Source organism: Dama dama, chromosome 2 (assembly GCF_033118175.1).
Source record: "Dama dama isolate Ldn47 chromosome 2, ASM3311817v1, whole genome shotgun sequence".
NCBI lineage: Eukaryota > Metazoa > Chordata > Mammalia > Artiodactyla > Cervidae > Dama > Dama dama.
The window spans coordinates 10497714-10516606 of NC_083682.1; the positions used below are offsets into that span (position 1 = coordinate 10497714).

The window sequence follows — 18893 nt, forward strand, 5'->3', positions numbered from 1 at the left end:
ATTTCTATGACAGTTCTTAGACGTAGTTTCAGGAGTCAGCATGTCTTTGATTTACAGTTCTCAGGCTAAGTGATACATTATTCCAGGATCTGTTAGCTGATCTTGCCCTGAAGAAACAACAGACTTTGCTTGTTTAATGATAATATCTAGATTTGAAATTTCAGTGGATAATTGATGTTATCGACCGTGGTAATTTCAGTCATCTGACTCTGGCTGGTGAACGCTCAGGTAGCACAGGATTAAGGTCAGAGGGAACAAGAAAAGGATGAAGTTTTAGATAGAGAGATTAATTATAAACGGTCTGGGACTTCAGGGCATTCGGTTTTAGGGGGACTCGGTTTCAGAATCATTTGGCCACACTTTTAAAAAAACTCTAATCTCCCCAGTCTTTAAAAAAGATAGTTCAGATGTCATGGTACCTGGGGAAGGGGTTTCTCTTTTCCAAGGTCCCCTATTCAGCCTTTCTGGGTTGAGACTTAGTTTTGGTCCAGTAAATAAGTGATGTGTTTAGCACACTGCCTGGTATACTGGAAATGCTCAATGACTCCTTTCTATTATTAATATTAGAAGAAAGAAGCCTGGTGCCTGAGAGTCAGCGTTCATTTCCTGGCTGCAAATAACAAAAAAAGAAAGAAAGAAAGAAATTCCAATTAGTGTAAGGAAACAAATAAATCTACTGGATCACTTAGCCAAACAGCCAAAAAAAAAAAAAAACTAAGTAAGATAGGTCAGAAATTATAGTCTCCATTTTGTCATGAGGAAATTGAGAAACTGCCATCAGGCGGTAAGTGATGAAGCAGGAATACTAATGTGACCTGTGATTGCTTTTGATCTGAGACTTCCCAGAGAACTAAATAGCTTCAGAAGCCAGGGCCTCTGGAAGCAGCAATTCAACACTTGATATTTGTCTCTGCTTTTCTTACCCTGTTAGCCTGATTCTCTCTTAACTGCAGGAAGGTCATCTCAATGTGATAGAAAAAAATGGCGGCACCTAAGCAACCCCAGCAGAATATTTCCCCATCCCCTGCTTACCATATATACCCTGCGGGACTGGCTGTAACGAGCTTGAGGTCACTTTCTGACCCCTTGGTCCAATTACTGTTGTCAGGAATAAGATTTTCTGCTTCACTAGGATTAGGTCACAAATATAGCGGTGGATCTGGGCTTTGCGGAGGAGTATCTGTGGGAAGTCACAGATCAAAAGCCATCACAGGTCACAGTATTCCTGCTCCATCACTTACTGCCTGATGGTAGTTTCTCAGTTTCCTCATGACAAAATGGAGACAAAAATATCTGATCTTATTTAATTTGGGGCGGGGGGCAGGGGGGAGGCAGGTGTCGCCACACAGCACAGCATGCAGGATCTTAGTTCCCCGACCAGGGACTGAACCTGTGTCCCCTGCAGTGGAAGCACAGAGTCCTAACCACTGGACCACTCAGGAATTTAAATTTTTGTTTTGTTTTGTTTTGTTTAAATAACGAGGCTCAGAGGACACAGGTTGTATAAAAAAAAAAAAGTGAAAGGCCCTCAGTCGTGTCCAACTCTTTGCGACCTTATGGACTATACAGCCCATGGAATTCTCCAGGCTAGGATACTGGAGTGGGTAGCCTTTCCCTTCTCCAGGGGATCTTCCTGACCCAGGGATCGAACCCAGGTCTCCCACTTTGTAGGCAGATCCTTTACCAGCTGAGCCACACAAGGGAAGCCCTGTATGAAAAGGACTGTATTCTCTTGGCTTCCCTGGTGGCTCAGACGGTAAAGAATCTACCTGCAAAATAGGAGACCTTAATACCATCACTCTGGCCAAACTGCTGGAACCAAGTACACTAGATAACAATTTGCTGATTTGCAGTAAAAGTTCATAATTGTTTTAAAAATTCAGTAATTTTCAATAATAAAAATGGCAGAAACTTAATAGGAGTGTCAAATTTGCCTTCAGTGACAGGCAACTGCTGCGTAATCTATCCAAGAAAGGAATGGTTATCAAACGCCTTGTCTGTAAGTGAATACCGACCAGAGATATGGAATCTTAAGTAACACTTTCATCAAAAAACATATGGATTACTAGTACTGGAAGGAATCTGGCCTCTTTAATTTAGATATGGAACCTGTAACCAGAGAGGCTGACATGACTTCTAACATGACATTACACGGCAGCGAGTGGAGTGGCGGACTAGGTCCCAGGTCTCTCAGATGCGAATTCTTGCTCTTTCTATCCTATCACACTGCCTCCCTTCCTTGCTACGTCTTGGTGGAACTTGATGGAGCCCTTTTTAAGCCTGAAATGCATTTAGAATAGAATGTGTTTGCAAGTTGATATTATAATTATTTGGATAGAATGTGGGGGACTGGTTAGATCCCAAGTGGTTGTGCTTCATTCCTGAATGTTTAGAGCTCACAGTGCTGGGGGGAGACACTTGGCCAGGTAGATCTGCATTCCTGTCTTGTTCTGGTGTTGGCGGCTGCAGTGAAACTAAATCACCCAAAATATGTGCTCAATAAACAAACTTTGCAGAGAAGTGACGTGGCAACACTTAACAGGAGTCTAAAAATGTTTTTATCATTTAGTGCACTAATTACACATGTAGAACTTATCCTAAGGAAATGCTCATAAATGCAGTGGGATTGCTGGGTCACATGGTAGTTCTATTTTTCGTTTCTTAAGGAAACTCCATACTGTTCTCCACAGTGACTGTATCAATTTATATTCCCACCAACAGTGCAAGAGTGTTCCTTTTTCTCCATACCCTCTCCAGCATTTACTGTTTGTAGACTTTGTGATGATGACCATTTAACCCAGGTATGGTGATATCTCATGGTAGTTTTGATTTGCCTTTCTCTGTTAATTAGTGATATTGAGCATCTTTTTACATGTTTGTTAGTCATCTGTATGTCTTCTTTGGAGAAATGTCTGTTGAGGTCTTCCACCCAGTTTTTGATTGTTTTTTCTGATGTTAAATTGCATTGAGCTGTTTGTATATTTTGGAGATTAATCCTTTGTCACTTCATTTGCATAACCCCCATTCTGAGGGTTATCTTACTTATGGTTTCCTTTGTTGTGCAAAAGCTTTTCAGTTTAATTAGGTCCCCCTTTTTTTTTTTTTTTAAATTCTCATTACTTCAGTGTGTGGCTCCTGCTCTTTGGATCTCAGTCTTATCTGTTAAATAGTAGGTTTGCTATACTGGTCTGTAAGGGGTAAGAAGACAACTGCATTAAAGAAATCCCATGAGTTCATCCTCCACAAGCCCCTTGCCCCCCACTTCCTGTATTACACAGCTAAGTTGTTGGGTATGTTCTTTTTTAAATGGAAAATTGGCTGTGCTAAGGGGGAGCTTCATGGGCCATCATCCCTGAGCAAGGTACAGCGGCCTGGCATCTTACCTGGAAGCCAGGACACCTGAGCTTCCCCTCAGAAGTCCTTTCTCCATTCTGAACCTCCATTTTTATCTCAAGAAATGAGGGATTTGGGTTGAATGCATGAAGGTTCTTTCCTACCAGAAATCTAGCTGTATTTCTCCTAGTCTCCTGACTCCTACGGGCAAAGACCCTACTTCAAGTGCATGGAATACAGTCTCCTTTCTCTGGGCTGCAGAATCGAATCCCACTAGTATAATCAAAGGAGAGACAGCAGAGCCCGGGGGTTCAGAGTACAGGCGGGTTCTCAGCTCAGTCCTTCCACTTAACTGTGTGATAAAATACTTCACCTCCCAGGGGCTCCATTTGCCCCATCTGTAGGTGAGGTTCCTACCTCAAAGCATTGTTAAAGAGAATTAAATGAATGTAATGTTCACAGCGTACTAACAGTGCCTGGCACATAGTACGTGCTTTGTAAAGTGCTTTCTGAATAAAGAAAATTTAACACTGAACTGAGTGAGCTTCTTCATAACTCTAACATCTTCTGACTGCCCCCCCTCCCAACCCGGAAACCTGTGTTCTTTTTCACCTTTTCGGAAAGCTCAGAGCTCCAAGCCCCTAAGCTACCTAAAGGTCTCCTGCAGCTCCCAGGTGCCTCCAGGATGGAGGAGCGATGCCTCAAAAGGAAGGTCCAGACTGTTCACTCAGGGCCTCCCAGAGACTCCAAGATGCTGGGCCACTTCTTTTTATTTAAGGATGGCAATTAATTGGGAGAATTAAATTTAAAAAAAAGAACAAAAATAAAAACAACAAGCAAAAAAGGCAAACAGGGTTACAATATTTGTAGGGCATTTTTAATGTTATACTGAGCACAGTAAAGCATTAACCATTCCCACCCACCTCCCGAGCCAACACCCCATAATTATGCCTTTACAAGATAACTGCCAAGGGTTCTGACTCTTTCGTTCCAGTCACTCAACCGGTGGAGCTACGTGGGGAGAAGGCGGGAGAATTCATCAGGTCAGGTCACGGTCTGGAACAAGCGAGGATGCCCCCACTCCAAAGACAAGGCCCCTGGGACAGCCCCCTCCACACCCCCTCGCCAAACCCCCCAGCCTTCAACCCTGTAGGCATGGCAGGCCTCCTTGGCAGCGAGGCCCGCCCTTCACCCACCCACTCGCCCGCTCGGCCTCTGCCCACTGCCCTCCACCCCGGCCGAGCCCACCCTACCCTAGAAGCCCAGGGCACCCGCGCACTCGGCGCCCTCCTCCCCGAGCCGGGCCCCGCACCCAGGAGTCTTCACAGGAACCGTTATCCAGTTCGCGGCGCCCCCTGTGAGCTCGAGCCTAAAAGGCTCGAGTCGAAAAGTGGGATCCGGCGGCGACCCGGGCAAGGAGCCCGCAAGGGGGCGCGCGATCCGGGGCCCGGCCGGCCTGCCACGACCCTCCCCAAGCGCCCGCCAGAGCAGGGCCGGCGGGGAGGCGGGGACTCGCTCCCGCGCCACGCAGCTCGACGAATAGGAGCGCGAGCAGCAGGGCTCGGCGCCGACTCCCCTCCGTGGATGAAAACCCGTTGCGCGAGCTGCGGGGATCGGGACGCGCACCAGCGGACCCGCTACCAGAGCCTGCGAGGCCGGCGCGCGCTACCCCTCGGGTCCTGTGCGTGCTCCTGACTGCAGCCACCCAGCCGGCGCGCGTTGTCGTCCGGCCCCGATGGCTCCCGAGACTCCGGCCCAGGGGCAGACCCCCGCCCAGGGGCAGACCCCGCGCTACTTCACCTGGGACGAAGTGGCGCAGCGCTCTGGGCGTGAAAAAGAGCGGTGGCTCGTGATTGACCGAAAGGTGTACAACATCAGCGAATTCGTCCGCCGGCATCCCGGGGGCTCCCGGGTCATCAGCCACTACGCGGGGCAGGATGCCACGGTGAGAGCTGCCAGACGGGGGCACCGGAGGAGGCGGGACCGGACGGCTAGAGCTGGAGGCTCAGCGCGCGAGACAGGAAGTTTGGCAGTCGTGGCTGAACACCCTCTAGTTCTGGGGAAAGCCGGGAGGCGCAGGAGCGTACCTGTTGCTGGGTGACTGGGTGTGCTGCCAGATCGGGCAAGGGCAGGAGAGGCGGTGAAGAAATGGAGTCTGGGGAGTAGGGACGGAGGCCGGCAATGTGCACGCACAGACAAAGGGCCGCGCCACCGCTCTGGGGGCTCTGTTTGTGGCCGGGAATCTGCGGTCTCGAAGCGTGGGCAGGCCGGGGAGCAGGGCTAGGAGGGAGAGGAAGCTTCGGGGTGCGGGGCTCCCCGACGGCGGACCTGCCGAGGCCGAGGGAGGAGGGGTCAGTGGCGGGGAGAGGGATTCTTGACCTGTCTGGGTGGCTGGGAGGGAAGCGCAGCGGCGTCTGGACCAAGCGTGCCTGGCTAGGCTGGTGAGTGCAGGCAGGACGAAGAACTGAGTTGGGGGAGAGCCACTGTCTTGGGAACCCCTGCACAGGGTGAAGACGAGATCCACAGGGATGGGGCAGCACTGGCCAGAGACGCCTAGCGCCTGCTTGTGCCCAGGGAGGAATGGGGCCATCGTGCGGAAGGTGGGGAGCCTGCACCAGCATACACTTAGCTAGGACCCACCCGAGAGCAGTCCTGGAATCCTGTGGGGGAGGTCACTCAGCCTCAGTCCAGCAGGGTCTCCAGCTATTCACCATAGCGGACAGCTGTTTGCATTCCTGGGCTCTAAGCCTGGTGCTGGTTGCATCCCTCCCTCGGGCCAGCGCGCTCCCCAGCCCCGATTCTGCTGCTTCCCTCTCTAGACAACCTGCTAGCACCTCCCTTCTGAGTTCCAGAGCTGGGGGGGGGGGTGGGGGGGGTGTGGTTGGGGTGGGGTACTCCTTGGGACCCAGAGGTTGGAGCTTTCGCTTCGCTGTGTCCTCTCACCCTATATCCTTCGCCTGGCGCCGCTACCCCTTCTACTGTTCCCAGCTTTCTCTGCTATCTCAGAGCGCCCCTCGGGCCACTAGGGTTCTTGTGATATCGCGGTGGAGCCCAACCGTGTGAGGACCAGCCCCTCCCTCGGACGCGGCAAGCCTGGGAGGCTGTGCTCGTCTCCGGAGAGACCACTGGGGCGCGCAGGCTGTGGCCGAAGGCGAAGAAGGTGTGGATTGGCGCATGTGTAGACTGAGCAGGCCCAAACCCTGGGGCTTCTTGCAGTGTGATTTGGCTGCCGGGGCCGGCCGCAGCGGGGAGCGCGATTGGTCCGGACGTGTGGTGCCACTGGCCGCCGGCTCCGCCCCGGGTCCCTCCTCGCTAGTGGCTTTGCCTTAGGGCCTGGGGGCTGTCTGACCTTCGGGACGTTAATCTCATCAATTTAGTCACTAAGGACCCCACCTTGGAGAAACAGAATTGGTGCGCCAGGGCGTGGGGTGTTCGGAGTGGGAGGAGAAATATGGAAGGCCCACCGGAACAACTATGGAGCAAAGGGGGAGAAATGCACACGTCCCCTAGTGGACACAAGGAGTCTCCTTCCTCAGATTTCATGAGACACTCAGAGGAAAGGCCAGCACAGGCGCGGCTTTCTGTGGTCCCCCTCCCCGTGCTTCCTGTTCATTGGTGTGGTACCCTTCTTACTAGAACACAGATGCTGTGGGTGACCTTGAGTGGTGGACACCAGGGACTAGTCTGAGCAGCTTCAAAGGGAGGCTGCCTGGAGGGCAGTGGTCTCCATTTGAACTTGGGTGCAATGTCCTTGCAGCATCAGGAGGATGGCCTTTGGTGTGAGCCCTCCACAAGTCCAGGGGGCAGGGCTGACTTCCTCACTGTTCTGTCTTCCCATCCTTGCAGGATCCCTTTGTGGCGTTCCACATCAACAAGGGCCTTGTGAGGAAGTATATGAACTCCCTCCTGATTGGAGAGCTGTCTCCGGAGCAGCCCAGCTTTGAGCCCACTAAGAATGTGAGACCCTGTGGTGATGGAGGGGCAGGGGGTAGAAGGCAGGCTTCCATATGCTCACAGGTGACCACAGTCAGTAGTTCTTGCAAATCTTGAGACCCTTGCTTCCCCCTCATAATTGTTGGGTTTCAGGGCCTCTGGAAGCTGTGGTTCTCACAAGGCCACCACCACTACCATCAGCATCCTCAACCTGAGACCAATCGACTGAGCACTTAATTCTGTGCCAAGCATAACATCATATAATCCACAGTTCCAGATGAGAAAACTGAGGGTCAGAGAGGTTAAGCAACATGACCAAGGATTACGCTGTCAGTAAGTGGCAGAGCAGGGGCAGAACGATTCTGTTTAACTCCAAAGACCACATGGTCTTAGATCTGATCCCACAGCACCTCTTGTTATCCTTGGCATTGTGGTACCTTTACCTATGACTGTGGGCTTCCTAGGTTATCACAGTGGGAGTGCCTTGAGCTTAAGAGGGATCTTGGCTGCAGTGCTGGGTTGCACTGGGGAGAATAACAGCCTTTCCACCTCCACTCTAATACAGAAAGAGCTGACTCATGAGTTCCGGGAGCTGCGGGCCACGGTGGAGCGGATGGGGCTCATGAAGGCCAACCGTGTCTTCTTCCTGCTGTGCCTGCTGCACATCCTGCTGCTGGACGTCGCCGCCTGGCTCACTCTCTGGCTCTTTGGGACGTCCTTCGTGCCCTTCCTCCTGTGTTCCTTGCTGCTCAGTATAGTTCAGGTGAGAGCCCTGGGCTTCTTGAGAGCACAGCCTCACCCAGCATCCGTAGGGTAAGCTCTTTGTACCCCTTAGGAGGCCACTGAAGACACAGCAGGAGAGCTGGTGCAGAAAGAGAACCCATGTTCTGTTGTCTGTGGCTTCTCTCTGCTCATCCTCACCACACAGGCACCTTCTGTTTCTCCCGCTGCCTCTCTAGCTGCTCCTCCCAGGGTTCCCTTCTTCTTGTGGCGTGTCTCCTCAGAAACTTCATGTTCAGATTCTGTCATGGTCCAGGCATGCCAAGAACCAAGATTCTGGTTTCTTGGTAAAGCTTGGCTTCCCCCGCCCCCCGCCACAACACTGCCCCAACACCTGGCTGTCAGAACCCACTTGTTCATTAATCCTCCTGCTTGCCTGAGTTTGTCACTCCATCCTGCTCTGTACTTCTGGATGTTTAGTCCATCAGAAGTCACAGAGGCCCAGAGCTGGAGACTCCGAAGAACAGAGAAGGGATAGTGACTGGCCCCAGCTCTCTTGTGAGTCGGTGGCAGAGGCAGGACCCAGACTTCCTGACTCCTTTCCGGATGTACTCAGTTTGGCCAGCACAGGCCAGGTGGATGAGGGAAGGGGGAGAGGCCAAGTCAGTTCAGATGGACGCTGGGCTGCTCTCAGCACTAACCCTTCTCGCTCAGGTCCAGGCTGGCTGGCTGCAGCATGACTTTGGACACCTGTCCGTCTTCGGCACCTCTAAGTGGAACCACCTGATACATCATTTTGTGATCGGTCACCTGAAGGTCAGTGGGATGGGGAGGAACTCTCTGAAACTCAAGTCGATGATGGGCTGCCCGGGGGAGAGGGGACACGAGGCTTTCATATTCACACCCCACTTTTCTGTAGGGGGCCCCTGCGAGCTGGTGGAACCACATGCACTTCCAGCACCATGCCAAGCCCAACTGCTTCCGCAAAGACCCCGACATCAACATGCACCCCTTCTTCTTTGCCCTGGGGAAGGTCCTCTCTGTGGAGGTGAGCAGAGGTTATCAGTGATGGTCTTGGAGCACAGAAACCAGCCAGCACAGTGGGCTTGCGGGCAAGTGCTCACAGTGCTGGTCTGTGTGGGTAAGATTGCGGGCTGGGCTGGCCAGGCGACTGTTTGGAAGTCGTGGGAGGCCATAGGGAATAAACAGGCTGCCAGGACAGCCTAAGTCCTTCGTTGTGAGTTCAAGTCAGCAAATAGCTATTGCAGAAAGGTACCATATGCTGCTAAGGACTCAAAGGATGACCAGATTGCTGTGCAGACGCCACTCAGCCTTGAAGGAAGGCGATGGATGGTGCTTTGTAGACACCCCCACCCCAGGCAGTCAGCCCCCTGCACTTTGTAATCATCACACTCACATCCTACTGTGTCATCGTCTCCCCCACAACAGCTAGACTGGATTACTCCTCTGTCGCCCATTGCCTAGAATATTCATCCACTGGGTAATTCTTCCACCCACCTGATTCTAATCTGACTTTCAGGGTGGTCAGCACTGGGTTTGAGTTGCCATCTGAGGCTCTGAGCAACAATTACATTGCAGCCGCTACTGGATGAATTCCTGAGAGTGGGTAGGAGACCTTGTGGGCCTGTAATGAGTGCAAGGCGACCGAAGGCTGTGAGTGGCCAGTGGAGTTCTTTGAAAAGTTGATTTAAAACCCTTTGTCCCAAGGCTCTGGGCAGTAGTCAGAGTTTTGCCAGGTCCCCCTCCCCCACTCCATGACACGCTATGACATTTCAGCACACCCAGAATTAAACGGTTGTTAAAAACATTTCAGCTCCAGGCCTGAATTTAAGACAGCCTGGCCCTCCTTCCTCTCTGGCCATGAGAAGAACTCTGTGGGAAGGTTCTGGCAGCACTGGCCATCCTAGCACCAGGAACCCCTAGCTTGAGGCTTGTATTTCCTCTGACCACAAGGTTCTAATTTTCCCACTTCCTGAAAAGACTTACTTGGTTTGCTATATGCCCAGCACTGTGCCAATGACACACGGGCCCTGGCCTCCTCTGGCTCGCATGGCTCCTTAGAGAGCAGTGTGGGTTGTTTACTGGGCAGAGCATGAGGCTCCTGGTAGCACTTCTGTTGTCACTATAAAGATTTTTTTTAAAAAAGGGCGAGAGTCTTAAGTGGAAGGGAACCTTCTCACACCACTGCCTCTGGTGCTTCTTTTTTTCCCCTCTGTTGTTTCTTGGTACTCGGGTTTTTAGGAAATTCCTTTCTGTAGACACTAAAAATAGAGAATGTTCTGGGACCAAAATAACTCTCTGGAGTTTTGGGGGTTTTTTGTTTCTTGGGTTTTTTTGTTTGTTTAGTTACAAGGCTGAGGATAGGCTGTCTGTTAGGAAATGCATGGGTTACAGACTGCTTGGCTCTTGGTTCAGCCTCAGAGGGTCCAGACTGAGGACTGATCCCTGGGCTGACCCAGGAGCATCTGTCCCAGTGCCTCCCAGCTCCCCTGGAAAACAAGGGAAGTGTAGGGAACTCTTCATGCTAAAGATAACTTTACTGGCCTTCAAGAGCTGAAACACAGTGGGGCAGTTATCAGCACTGTGATGGCCATCAGTCTTGATTGCCATTCAAGGAGGCAGCCAGCTCACAGAGCTCCCTTCCGTAACAGTCCCCAAACAAAAAGGCCAGAGTTCTACACCCCTACTCCACCAAACATGGCAGATGCTTCTCTTCTGGCTTCTTCCTCTTAGTTAATGTTGCTTGGGATGGGATGCTGCCTTCAAAACATATTCCCAGTCCATAGACTTCTCCATCTCCCCTGCCTTCCATCCCTGGGTCTGGTCCATCTCAGATCTGGAATACTGGTCCAGTCGCCTTGCTGGTCTCCCTTCAACTTTACCTGCCCCCTGCGGTTCATTCTCCCCACCACTAGCCAGAGTGAGCCTTTAAAGCGCAAAGCAGATCCTGCCACCTGCTGAAAGCCAACAGGGCTTCCCATCACTTTTGGAATAAAATTCAAACTCCTTCCTGTAGCCTTCCCAGGGCCAGCGTGATTTGCCCATCCCTAGTTTTCTGGCTTTATTGACTATTCTCCCTTTTATATTCCCAGCCGCACTGGCCTTCCTCTGTCCCTTGAACATCCCAAACCTTTGTTTCCTCTGCTTTAAATGCTTTTCCTCCCAGTGTCAGCACTGCTGGCTCCTTCTCATTCAGGTCTCCATTCTGATTTCAGGGCCCCAAGGAGGCCGTATCTGACTATCCTACCCAAGACACTGCCTTCCTCCCTTTCAGTCATATTTTACTGTTTTTAATCTGTAATTATCTTCAACTCTGCCTATAAGGTCATTACCAGCTTCCTCTCCTAAGATTATAAGCTCCACGAGGGTAGGAATTTTGTGTTGCTCATCACTGTATCCTCACACCTAGAACAGTGCCAGGCACATAGACACTTAATAAATACTTGTTGAATGAATCAGTTAACGTAGGAAGAATGCTGCATTTAGCCAAAGTGCCTGGCACAGTCTCAGTAAATGTTCTGTCGAAACAGCAAATGGACTTCTGAAGGAAGGAGGAGCTCTGGGGTATCCTGCTCTGGGGTGGAGCTCCTCCTGTACCCTCTGGCCGTCTGGTCACCAGAACCAAGGAGGGCGCGTGGGGCAGAGGGAGTGTTGAAGGAGAGTGCAGAGCTGCACTGTCATGGTTTTGAGCGCTCTCGTTAGGGGACCCTGGCTGAACTGGCAGCAGCTCGCCTTACCACCTGCTGGCTTGCCAGGACTTTCAGATTGCCAAGCTCTTCTTAGTATTCTTCCTACAAATATTTGGCATACATTGCTTAGCTTTCAAGGGGTTTTATAAAGCTCATGTTGACATCTGAAGAAACCGAACAATTTTGGAGAAGGTCAGGGGCTTGGATATAGAGAGACTGCTGGCCCGTATGGGGTGAAGATGGTTGTCTGTGGAGACGCTGGTGTCAAGAGTACCAGATGGAGACAGGAAGGGGAGGTGGGGGCCCCTGGAAACCTGACAAGGGTGTGTCTGGATGAACATGGGGAGCTCTGAGGACCCCCAGGCTCTGCTGTGCTCACGCCTTGTGCGGGTGTGAGCCACCGAGCCGTGTCCAGCGTGTGGTGAGCTTAGCAAGCCCAGCAGCTTGGGCTTCATGTGCCAGGAGCTGGAGGTCAGGCTGGACCCATGGGGGCCTTCTATGGCGCCAGCAAGCTGACGGCCCTGCAGTAGGCTTCTGCTCCTGATTGGGGAAGAGCCAGGGTCATGGGGGGCGGGGGATGGGCGACCAGCCCGTGGGTGCTGACGAGTGTTTGCCTTTCCTTCCCAGCTGGGGAAACAGAAGAAAAAGTACATGCCCTACAACCACCAGCACAAATACTTTTTCCTGAGTGAGTATCCTCCTCCAGCACCAGGGGGGCCGCTGCCTTGGCAGGGGCTGCCAACTGCGGTGTGAGTAGGGAGTAAGCCTCCTGGGATGACAGTGTCTGAAGTAAAGGCTGGAGGAAGTTCTCCTCATGGACCAGGTTACTCCCTGCAAGGGAGCAGTCTACCTTCTAAGGGGCAAAGTCAACAGTTAGGCTAATGTTTGGTCAAAGGTCACTGGTGTTGGGATCAAACTAGTTCCTCCAGGCCACCCTGGCTTCCACAAGGGAACTGAGTGCTGGGGAGCAATCCTGATTAAACCTGTGAAACTTCACTTTGATTTGTCAAGCACGCACCAGGGTCAAGGTGGAGCACAGCCCAACTCCCCGGGGGGTCAAAAGGTAGCTAGGCTAGCAGTGGGAGGATTGGACCGCAAGAGGGAGCGGAAGAGACAATGTTTCTATGGTTGTCTTAAGCTCTTTCTTCCTTTTTTAAAAATACTCATTTATTTGGCTGTGTTGGGTCTTAGCTGCTGCATGAGGGAACTTCGCTTCGAATCGCAGACCCTGGAGAGCACCGGCCTCAGTAGTTGAGGAGTGCGGGCTTAGTTACGCCATGGCATGTGGGATCTTAGTTCCCTGCCCAGGGGGCAAACCCAAGACCCCTGCATTACAAGGTGGATTCCTAACCACTGGACCACCAGGGAAGTTGTTAAGCTCTTTCTGAAGACTTCTGCTGCGTTAAAGATCTGCTCCATAATGCCTGTGGTGATGGTTTAGTTGCTAAGTCATGTACGACTCTTGGGACCCCATGGACAGTAGCCTGCCAGGCTTCTCTGTCCATGGGATTCTCCAGGCAAGAATACTGGAGTGGGTTGCCATTTCCTTCTCCAGGGGATCTTCCTAACCCAGGAATCGAACCCAGGTCTCCTGCTTTGCAGGCAGATTCTTTACCAACTGACCTCCGAGGGAAGCCCTTCCATAATGCCTAAAGAATTTTAAACGGCTGTTCAGCCGTTCCCCCAAGGTGGGGATGATTCCATTGATCTCATTTTAGTTCAAGGAATTTATCTTAACTCCATCCCTGTGGAGAAATGGGGATAGGATAGAAGGGTGGGACAGAAACATTGGAAGAAGGCTAGACTCCATGGCACAGCAGGCTAGAAGAGCCATGGGTGAGTGTCGTGACGCTGGGTTATAGGTAACATCAGGGCCCTGCAGAGAAGGGACACAGAAGGAAACCGACTAGCACAGTGGACGGGAGCCCCTTCTTCAGCTCCCAGTACTAAGAGATGCTCTTGCGCCCCTTTCCATAGTCAACCTCCAGGCTGCTTCAGGTTGGGTGGCACCAGCTCATTTCCCTAGTGCAGGGAAGTGAGCTTTCAGCCTGTGGAGGATCAGCAGGGTCCCCCCACTCAACACACACACTTTCCAGCTCCTGTCCTTTCACCCGCGTGGTGGAGCAGCCAGGAGCAGGGGGCTGATGGCTGCAAGGACGGGCATAGGGCCAGGAGAGGGCCCCCAGCAGAGGCAGGGCTGAAGACACGGCAGCTCAGCTCGGGGAGGATGAGCAGCGCCTTCTTCAAGGCACGGGTGGAGGGCAGCTTCCACGCCAAATTGTTTCCCCAGCTGTCCTCTTCCACGGAAGAGAATGCCACGCCCTACTGCTCACCCTCTCAGCATCCATGGGAGATTCTCCTTTCTTCAGGCTGGCATTCATGCCCACTTTCAGTGCCTGGTTGGTCCCAATGGATTGAGGGGGGCGGCTGGAGGGGCGACAGGAGGTGGCAGAGAGGCAGCCCTGTGCTGGAGGCCATCTGTCCCGTAACAGCTGATCCTTGGCGACCCTTCTGCGGCTCACACTCCCACCCATGTCTCCATTTCCTCCCCAGTTGGGCCCCCAGCCTTGCTGCCTGTCTACTTCCAGTGGTATATTTTCTACTTCGTTATCAAGAGGAAGAAGTGGGTGGTAAGTATCCATGGCCCCCAGATCCCACATCCTTTGTCTCCAGTACCCTAAGGGCTGGGAATGGGGTTCCCCAGGGAAAATGCCCCTGGGGTTTACTCCAGGCCTAATTTAGAGCAAAATAGCAGAACCAGGTAGAGACCTCCCATATCTCTAGATGAGATGATTTGGGCTCAGCAGGCAACCTGACTTCTGACGCCCTATTTCATTCAGCGAGTATCTCCTGAGGTCACTGTGCTCGGCATAAAGCAGGGGCCAGGCTGGGTAGGGGGAAGAGGAACAAGAGATGGCCCCTACCCTCAGGAAATGTCTGATGAAGCAGGATGTGATTACAACCAGAGAAGAGGTATAGGTTGAAGGTTCTGGGATTCCAAAAGGGAGCTGACTGCACCTGGCTGGATAGGAGGCATCAGAAAGGACTTCATGACATCACTTTTCTAGCTGGCCATGGACAGGTAGAGGTGGGGAAGTGGCAATAGACTCTGAGCAGAGAAGCTGGGAATGAATGGGCGAATTTGGGTGTCAGAGGCGGGGAGTGATGTGGGAAATTGATTGACAGTTTGATCAGGGTACTGGCCCGGACTGAGCTGCAGTCCTAGAAGATTCATTTGGCAGCCAGAGGAAGGACAGAGATGGGCTGGGGGGATTGGAGACAGGGAGACCTGGCACCTGTGAAGGAAACCAGCAGGGAGGGCTGGGGGCGCTGCTCGGAAAGGAGCAGCAGTGCCAGATGGCACTGGAGGGGGCGGCTGAGAGAGGCCGCCGCGACGCTCCTCTCAGGGCCGGGGAGAGTGGCTGCTCCATGCAGAGAAACAAGCGCTGCAAGAGGACAGGTGCGTTGTGGCGTCACAGTGCTCTCTTGCCTCTCGCTGCAGGACTTGGCCTGGATGATCACCTTCTACGTCCGCATCTTCCTCACTTACATGCCGCTGTTGGGACTGAAAGGCTTCCTGGGGCTTTTCTTCATGGTCAGGTAGTACTTGATGGGGGAGCAGGGGCTGGCGCAGAGAAGCAGACGTTTGGGAATAACCAGTCTAGTCTGGGAGTGTTGGCTGGGGAAGGTGCTGGGCTGGAGCAGTTATTTGAGGGAGAATGAGAACTCTGGGCTCTGCTTGTAGTGATTTCGTCTGGGTGCCTTATCCTCCAGGGTCCTGGAAAGCAATTGGTTTGTGTGGGTGACACAGATGAACCACATCCCCATGCACATTGACCATGACCGCAACATGGACTGGGTCTCCACCCAGGTAAGGGACAGTCACTTGAAAGACCTGGGCATAACACAATTAAAAGGGTGGGTGGGCACAGACCCAGGGAAGGGGGTGGGTGGTGGTAACAACAGGAGTTCCCAAACCTTGCCTCGTTAGCTGAACACTTCTCTCCTGCCACCACGTGGAGAAGGGAGTGACCAAAGCAGGCCAGCTTTGCCTGAAGGAGGCTGGGCTGGCCCTTCCATCTGGTACCCAGAGCCATGCTCCTTCTGACCTTCCCCTCCAGCTCCAGGCAACATGCAACGTCCACAAGTCAGCCTTCAATGACTGGTTCAGTGGCCACCTCAACTTCCAGATTGAGCACCAGTGAGTAGGGAAGCCGGGGTGGCAGGGATCTGGGGAGGGTTCACGTAGGGGAGAAAGAGGGGGGTGGTGTGGGGACAGAGAAGCTGGAGCCACTGACTGTCCCCTGTTGTCCCTGAAGTCTTTTCCCCATGATGCCTCGACACAACTACTACAAAGTGGCCCCTCTGGTGCAGTCCCTGTGTGCCAAGCATGGCATAAAGTACCAGTCCAAGCCCCTGCTCTCAGCCTTCGCTGACATTGTCCAGTGAGTATCTGAGCTTGGGAAGAGGGCAAGGTGGCAGGGTCGGTGATAAAGAGTGCGGGGTGGGAGCCACAGCAGTGCTTCCCGGGTCTTCTGGAATGGAGGGTCACCAAGCAAAGGGGCCTTGCATCACCTCTGGAAGGGCCTTGCTGCTGCACTTCTGGTGGGTGGTCTGGCTTTGGGCTCTGCTCCAGCCTATTTCCCTTACCACCTGCCCTCATCTTGCCCCCGCAGCTCACTGAAGGAGTCCGGGCAGCTTTGGCTAGATGCCTATCTCCACCAGTAACAGTCACCTCCCTCTGCAAGAAGGGTTATGGCGCCAAAGCAGACGGAGGCTTGAGGGCAATGCCACTATAATCCTAATATCCAGAGGGGATGGGTTTGAGGAGACAACAGGTTTGCACTCAAACCCCTCCCCTTTATTTTCCAGGCATAGATCTAAGACCCAAAGGGGTAGAGGGAAACACACAAGCCCCCTGAAAGGAGGGGTGGAGCTTCTGGGACAGGGCTGTGAATTTTCTTTTTTTTGTTTGGCAGGTGCAGGTGGCTGGTGAGCTAAGAGGGAGGCGGGAGGGTGTGAGAATAGGGAAGGTCTACTGAGCCCAGAAATCAGGAAGAGATTTAGCACTGAAATCTCACCCAGGAAAGGGAGGTGCTCAGCCCACTGGCCCACTTCTCGGTGCCTTCTCTACCCTGGCTTGCAAACCTCAAGAGGTTCACAGGCTGGAGGAAGACAGAGCAGCTGAACCGCATGGGCAAGATTTAGAATTCTGAGGCCTGGCATAGTGCGGGGCCTGGGAGCTCAGCTCACTCTAGGGCTAGGTATGACCCTTGTCTGCTTCAGACTCCTCAGGAAGCAGTTTTTCCACTTTGAGAAGCAGGGTGGTGGGGGGAGCAGAGGCCAGGGCTGTGCTATTGGAGGCATCCAGCCCTGAAGGATGCTAACACTACTGCATTTGGTCTCATGTTCCATCTAGGGTACCAAGGGAACATGAGGCTGCCAGTGGGGTCGCTGGCCATTAAAAATCCTTTCAGCTTTTGATTGACCTCTTAACTGTCACCCAAGGGACAGAACACTCGTAGGATGGGGCATCTACTTGCTCCATAAGCAAGTTGCGCACGTGCAGCACTCAGTCTTCTCCATAGAAACAAACGGGGGCTCCCAGTGGTTTCCCTGTACTCCCCTACTTCTAATTCCAAATTTAGTAAAAATAGCAGTCAAGTGAGCGCAAGCGACCAGGCCAGGGGAGAGACTGGAATCACCAGGCATGATGAAAACACAAGAGTTCAGTCAAAGAACATAAGGGCTGTGAGAGATTTTCTGTAACAAATTATGTTACAGCATCACTTTTGAGCAGGGGCATTGGGTAAATATAATGACTTCATAGTTCTTATCAAAAATAGGAAGGTAAAAAACAGAAGTCTGACCATCAAGGCTGTCCTTTAGAACCCTTACTCTGGCAACTGTATTCAAGTGTCTTTCTCTGCTGGAGACCAGGTAGGAATTTAGGAGAATCTCTTAAAAGTGTATCAGTCTAACACTGAAATACAATTTTTTAATCTCGTTTTTTTTTTTTTTAAAGAGTGAAAACAGTTTAACCCATCTCTAGAGAGGGAACCCCAGGACTGTGCCCCATGGTTTATCAGCATTCACATCCCCACCCCCTTAGCCTTTCAGTTCAGGTGAGATCAATTCACCTGTTCAACAGCATCTTCTCTAAGCATATTGAGTATTCTGGACACTGCAAAGAGAGAACCTTAAACTAGAAGAAAAAAGCAGAGGCCTAGGAGCAGTCACGTTTAGTTTAGGAAGAGAATGGCAAAGAGATGAGAGTGATAATCAGGGCGATGAAGGGCCTAGGGCATGTTGGGGTGGGGTCAGAGGCACCACCCACCCAACAGGGTTTGCTGTTACTTAGACTTTTACAAACACACACACACACACACAGGAAACCAGGTTACAGATTTTAGATCTTTTCCACTGGGGCAGAACAATTGATAAGCAGAATTGGAGAGTCTACTTCCACTGGCTCCTTCACTCTAGAATAGGTGCTAAACCCAGCCTATCAAGCCATCTGGCTTTGGGCCCAGGCTGCCCAATCTGAGCAAAGCTAATAGGTCTTACTGAGCCAAGTCCAGGTCCTCAAAGCACCTCAACCACTGTGGCCTTCTCTCCTTAGTCTGGCCCAGTGTGGTCTCACATGGCCACAAAGGGACAGACGAGTAACAGAAAGCTCAGAGCTGCAAGATAACGTGAGTGATCTGACAATGACAGGATCCACACCGTAACAGGAGAAAACAGGATTAGAGAGGATAAGTTGCCTCTCTGGTCATAGATGTGGCAGAACTAACATTTGAACTCACTTTTTAAAAACTCCAACTTCTAGGCTGTCTGTTACTTTCATCTTCCTACCACTCTGCCATAGGCATTTTAAGTAGACCCTGTGTCAGTATCCTTTTCGTGTGTACCAATTTTGTTACCACATGCTGATGAAGTCAAACTGAGAAATAAAAGTTAATTTGGATCAAACAAAGGCTCTTCACTTATAATGCATGATGCTTTCCTGTAACTGTTGATAGGGCTGCCTGTACCTCTGCTTCAAATTACTATCTACCTCTACGGCTCTAACTTTCTAGAACATGAGCCCCCTTGGGGTAGAGGGCGGATCATCAGGTCCTTCTGAAAAACACCAAGGTTTGGATGAACTGTGGCAGGAAGAAAGGCCAACCCCTTCCCATGACGCTCAGAAATTTA

General features: G+C 51.9%; 1 protein-coding gene across 3 annotated transcripts; it reads left to right on the plus strand.

The window, feature by feature from the left end:
• Positions 1–4846: 4846 nt before the first annotated feature.
• Positions 4847–18672, plus strand: FADS1 (fatty acid desaturase 1). Of its 3 annotated transcripts, none has more exons than XM_061166039.1 (12): positions 4847–5278; positions 7180–7290; positions 7832–8029; positions 8701–8802; positions 8906–9034; positions 12324–12384; positions 14250–14326; positions 15199–15296; positions 15471–15567; positions 15818–15897; positions 16016–16141; positions 16373–18672. In XM_061166039.1, the coding sequence occupies exons 1-12, from the start codon at positions 5069–5071 to the stop codon at positions 16422–16424; spliced, it is 1341 nt and encodes a 446-aa protein (XP_061022022.1). In that variant the 5' UTR covers positions 4847–5068; the 3' UTR covers positions 16425–18672. The 3 variants fall into 3 exon arrangements, with proteins under 3 accessions (XP_061022022.1, XP_061022043.1, XP_061022033.1); XM_061166060.1 differs by lacking the exon at positions 4847–5278 and adding an exon at positions 5420–5438; XM_061166050.1 differs by lacking the exon at positions 4847–5278 and adding an exon at positions 6333–6493.
• Positions 18673–18893: the final 221 nt, after the last annotated feature.

Coding starts and splice junctions, on each gene's coding strand:
- FADS1 (XM_061166039.1), top strand. CDS start 5,069: ATGGCTCCCGAGACTCCGGCCCAGGGGCAGACCCCCGCCCAGGGGCAG. Junction 8,803..8,905: donor TTGTGATCGGTCACCTGAAG/GTCAGTGGGATG, acceptor ACTTTTCTGTAG/GGGGCCCCTGCGAGCTGGTG. Junction 16,142..16,372: donor GCCTTCGCTGACATTGTCCA/GTGAGTATCTGA, acceptor TTGCCCCCGCAG/CTCACTGAAGGAGTCCGGGC.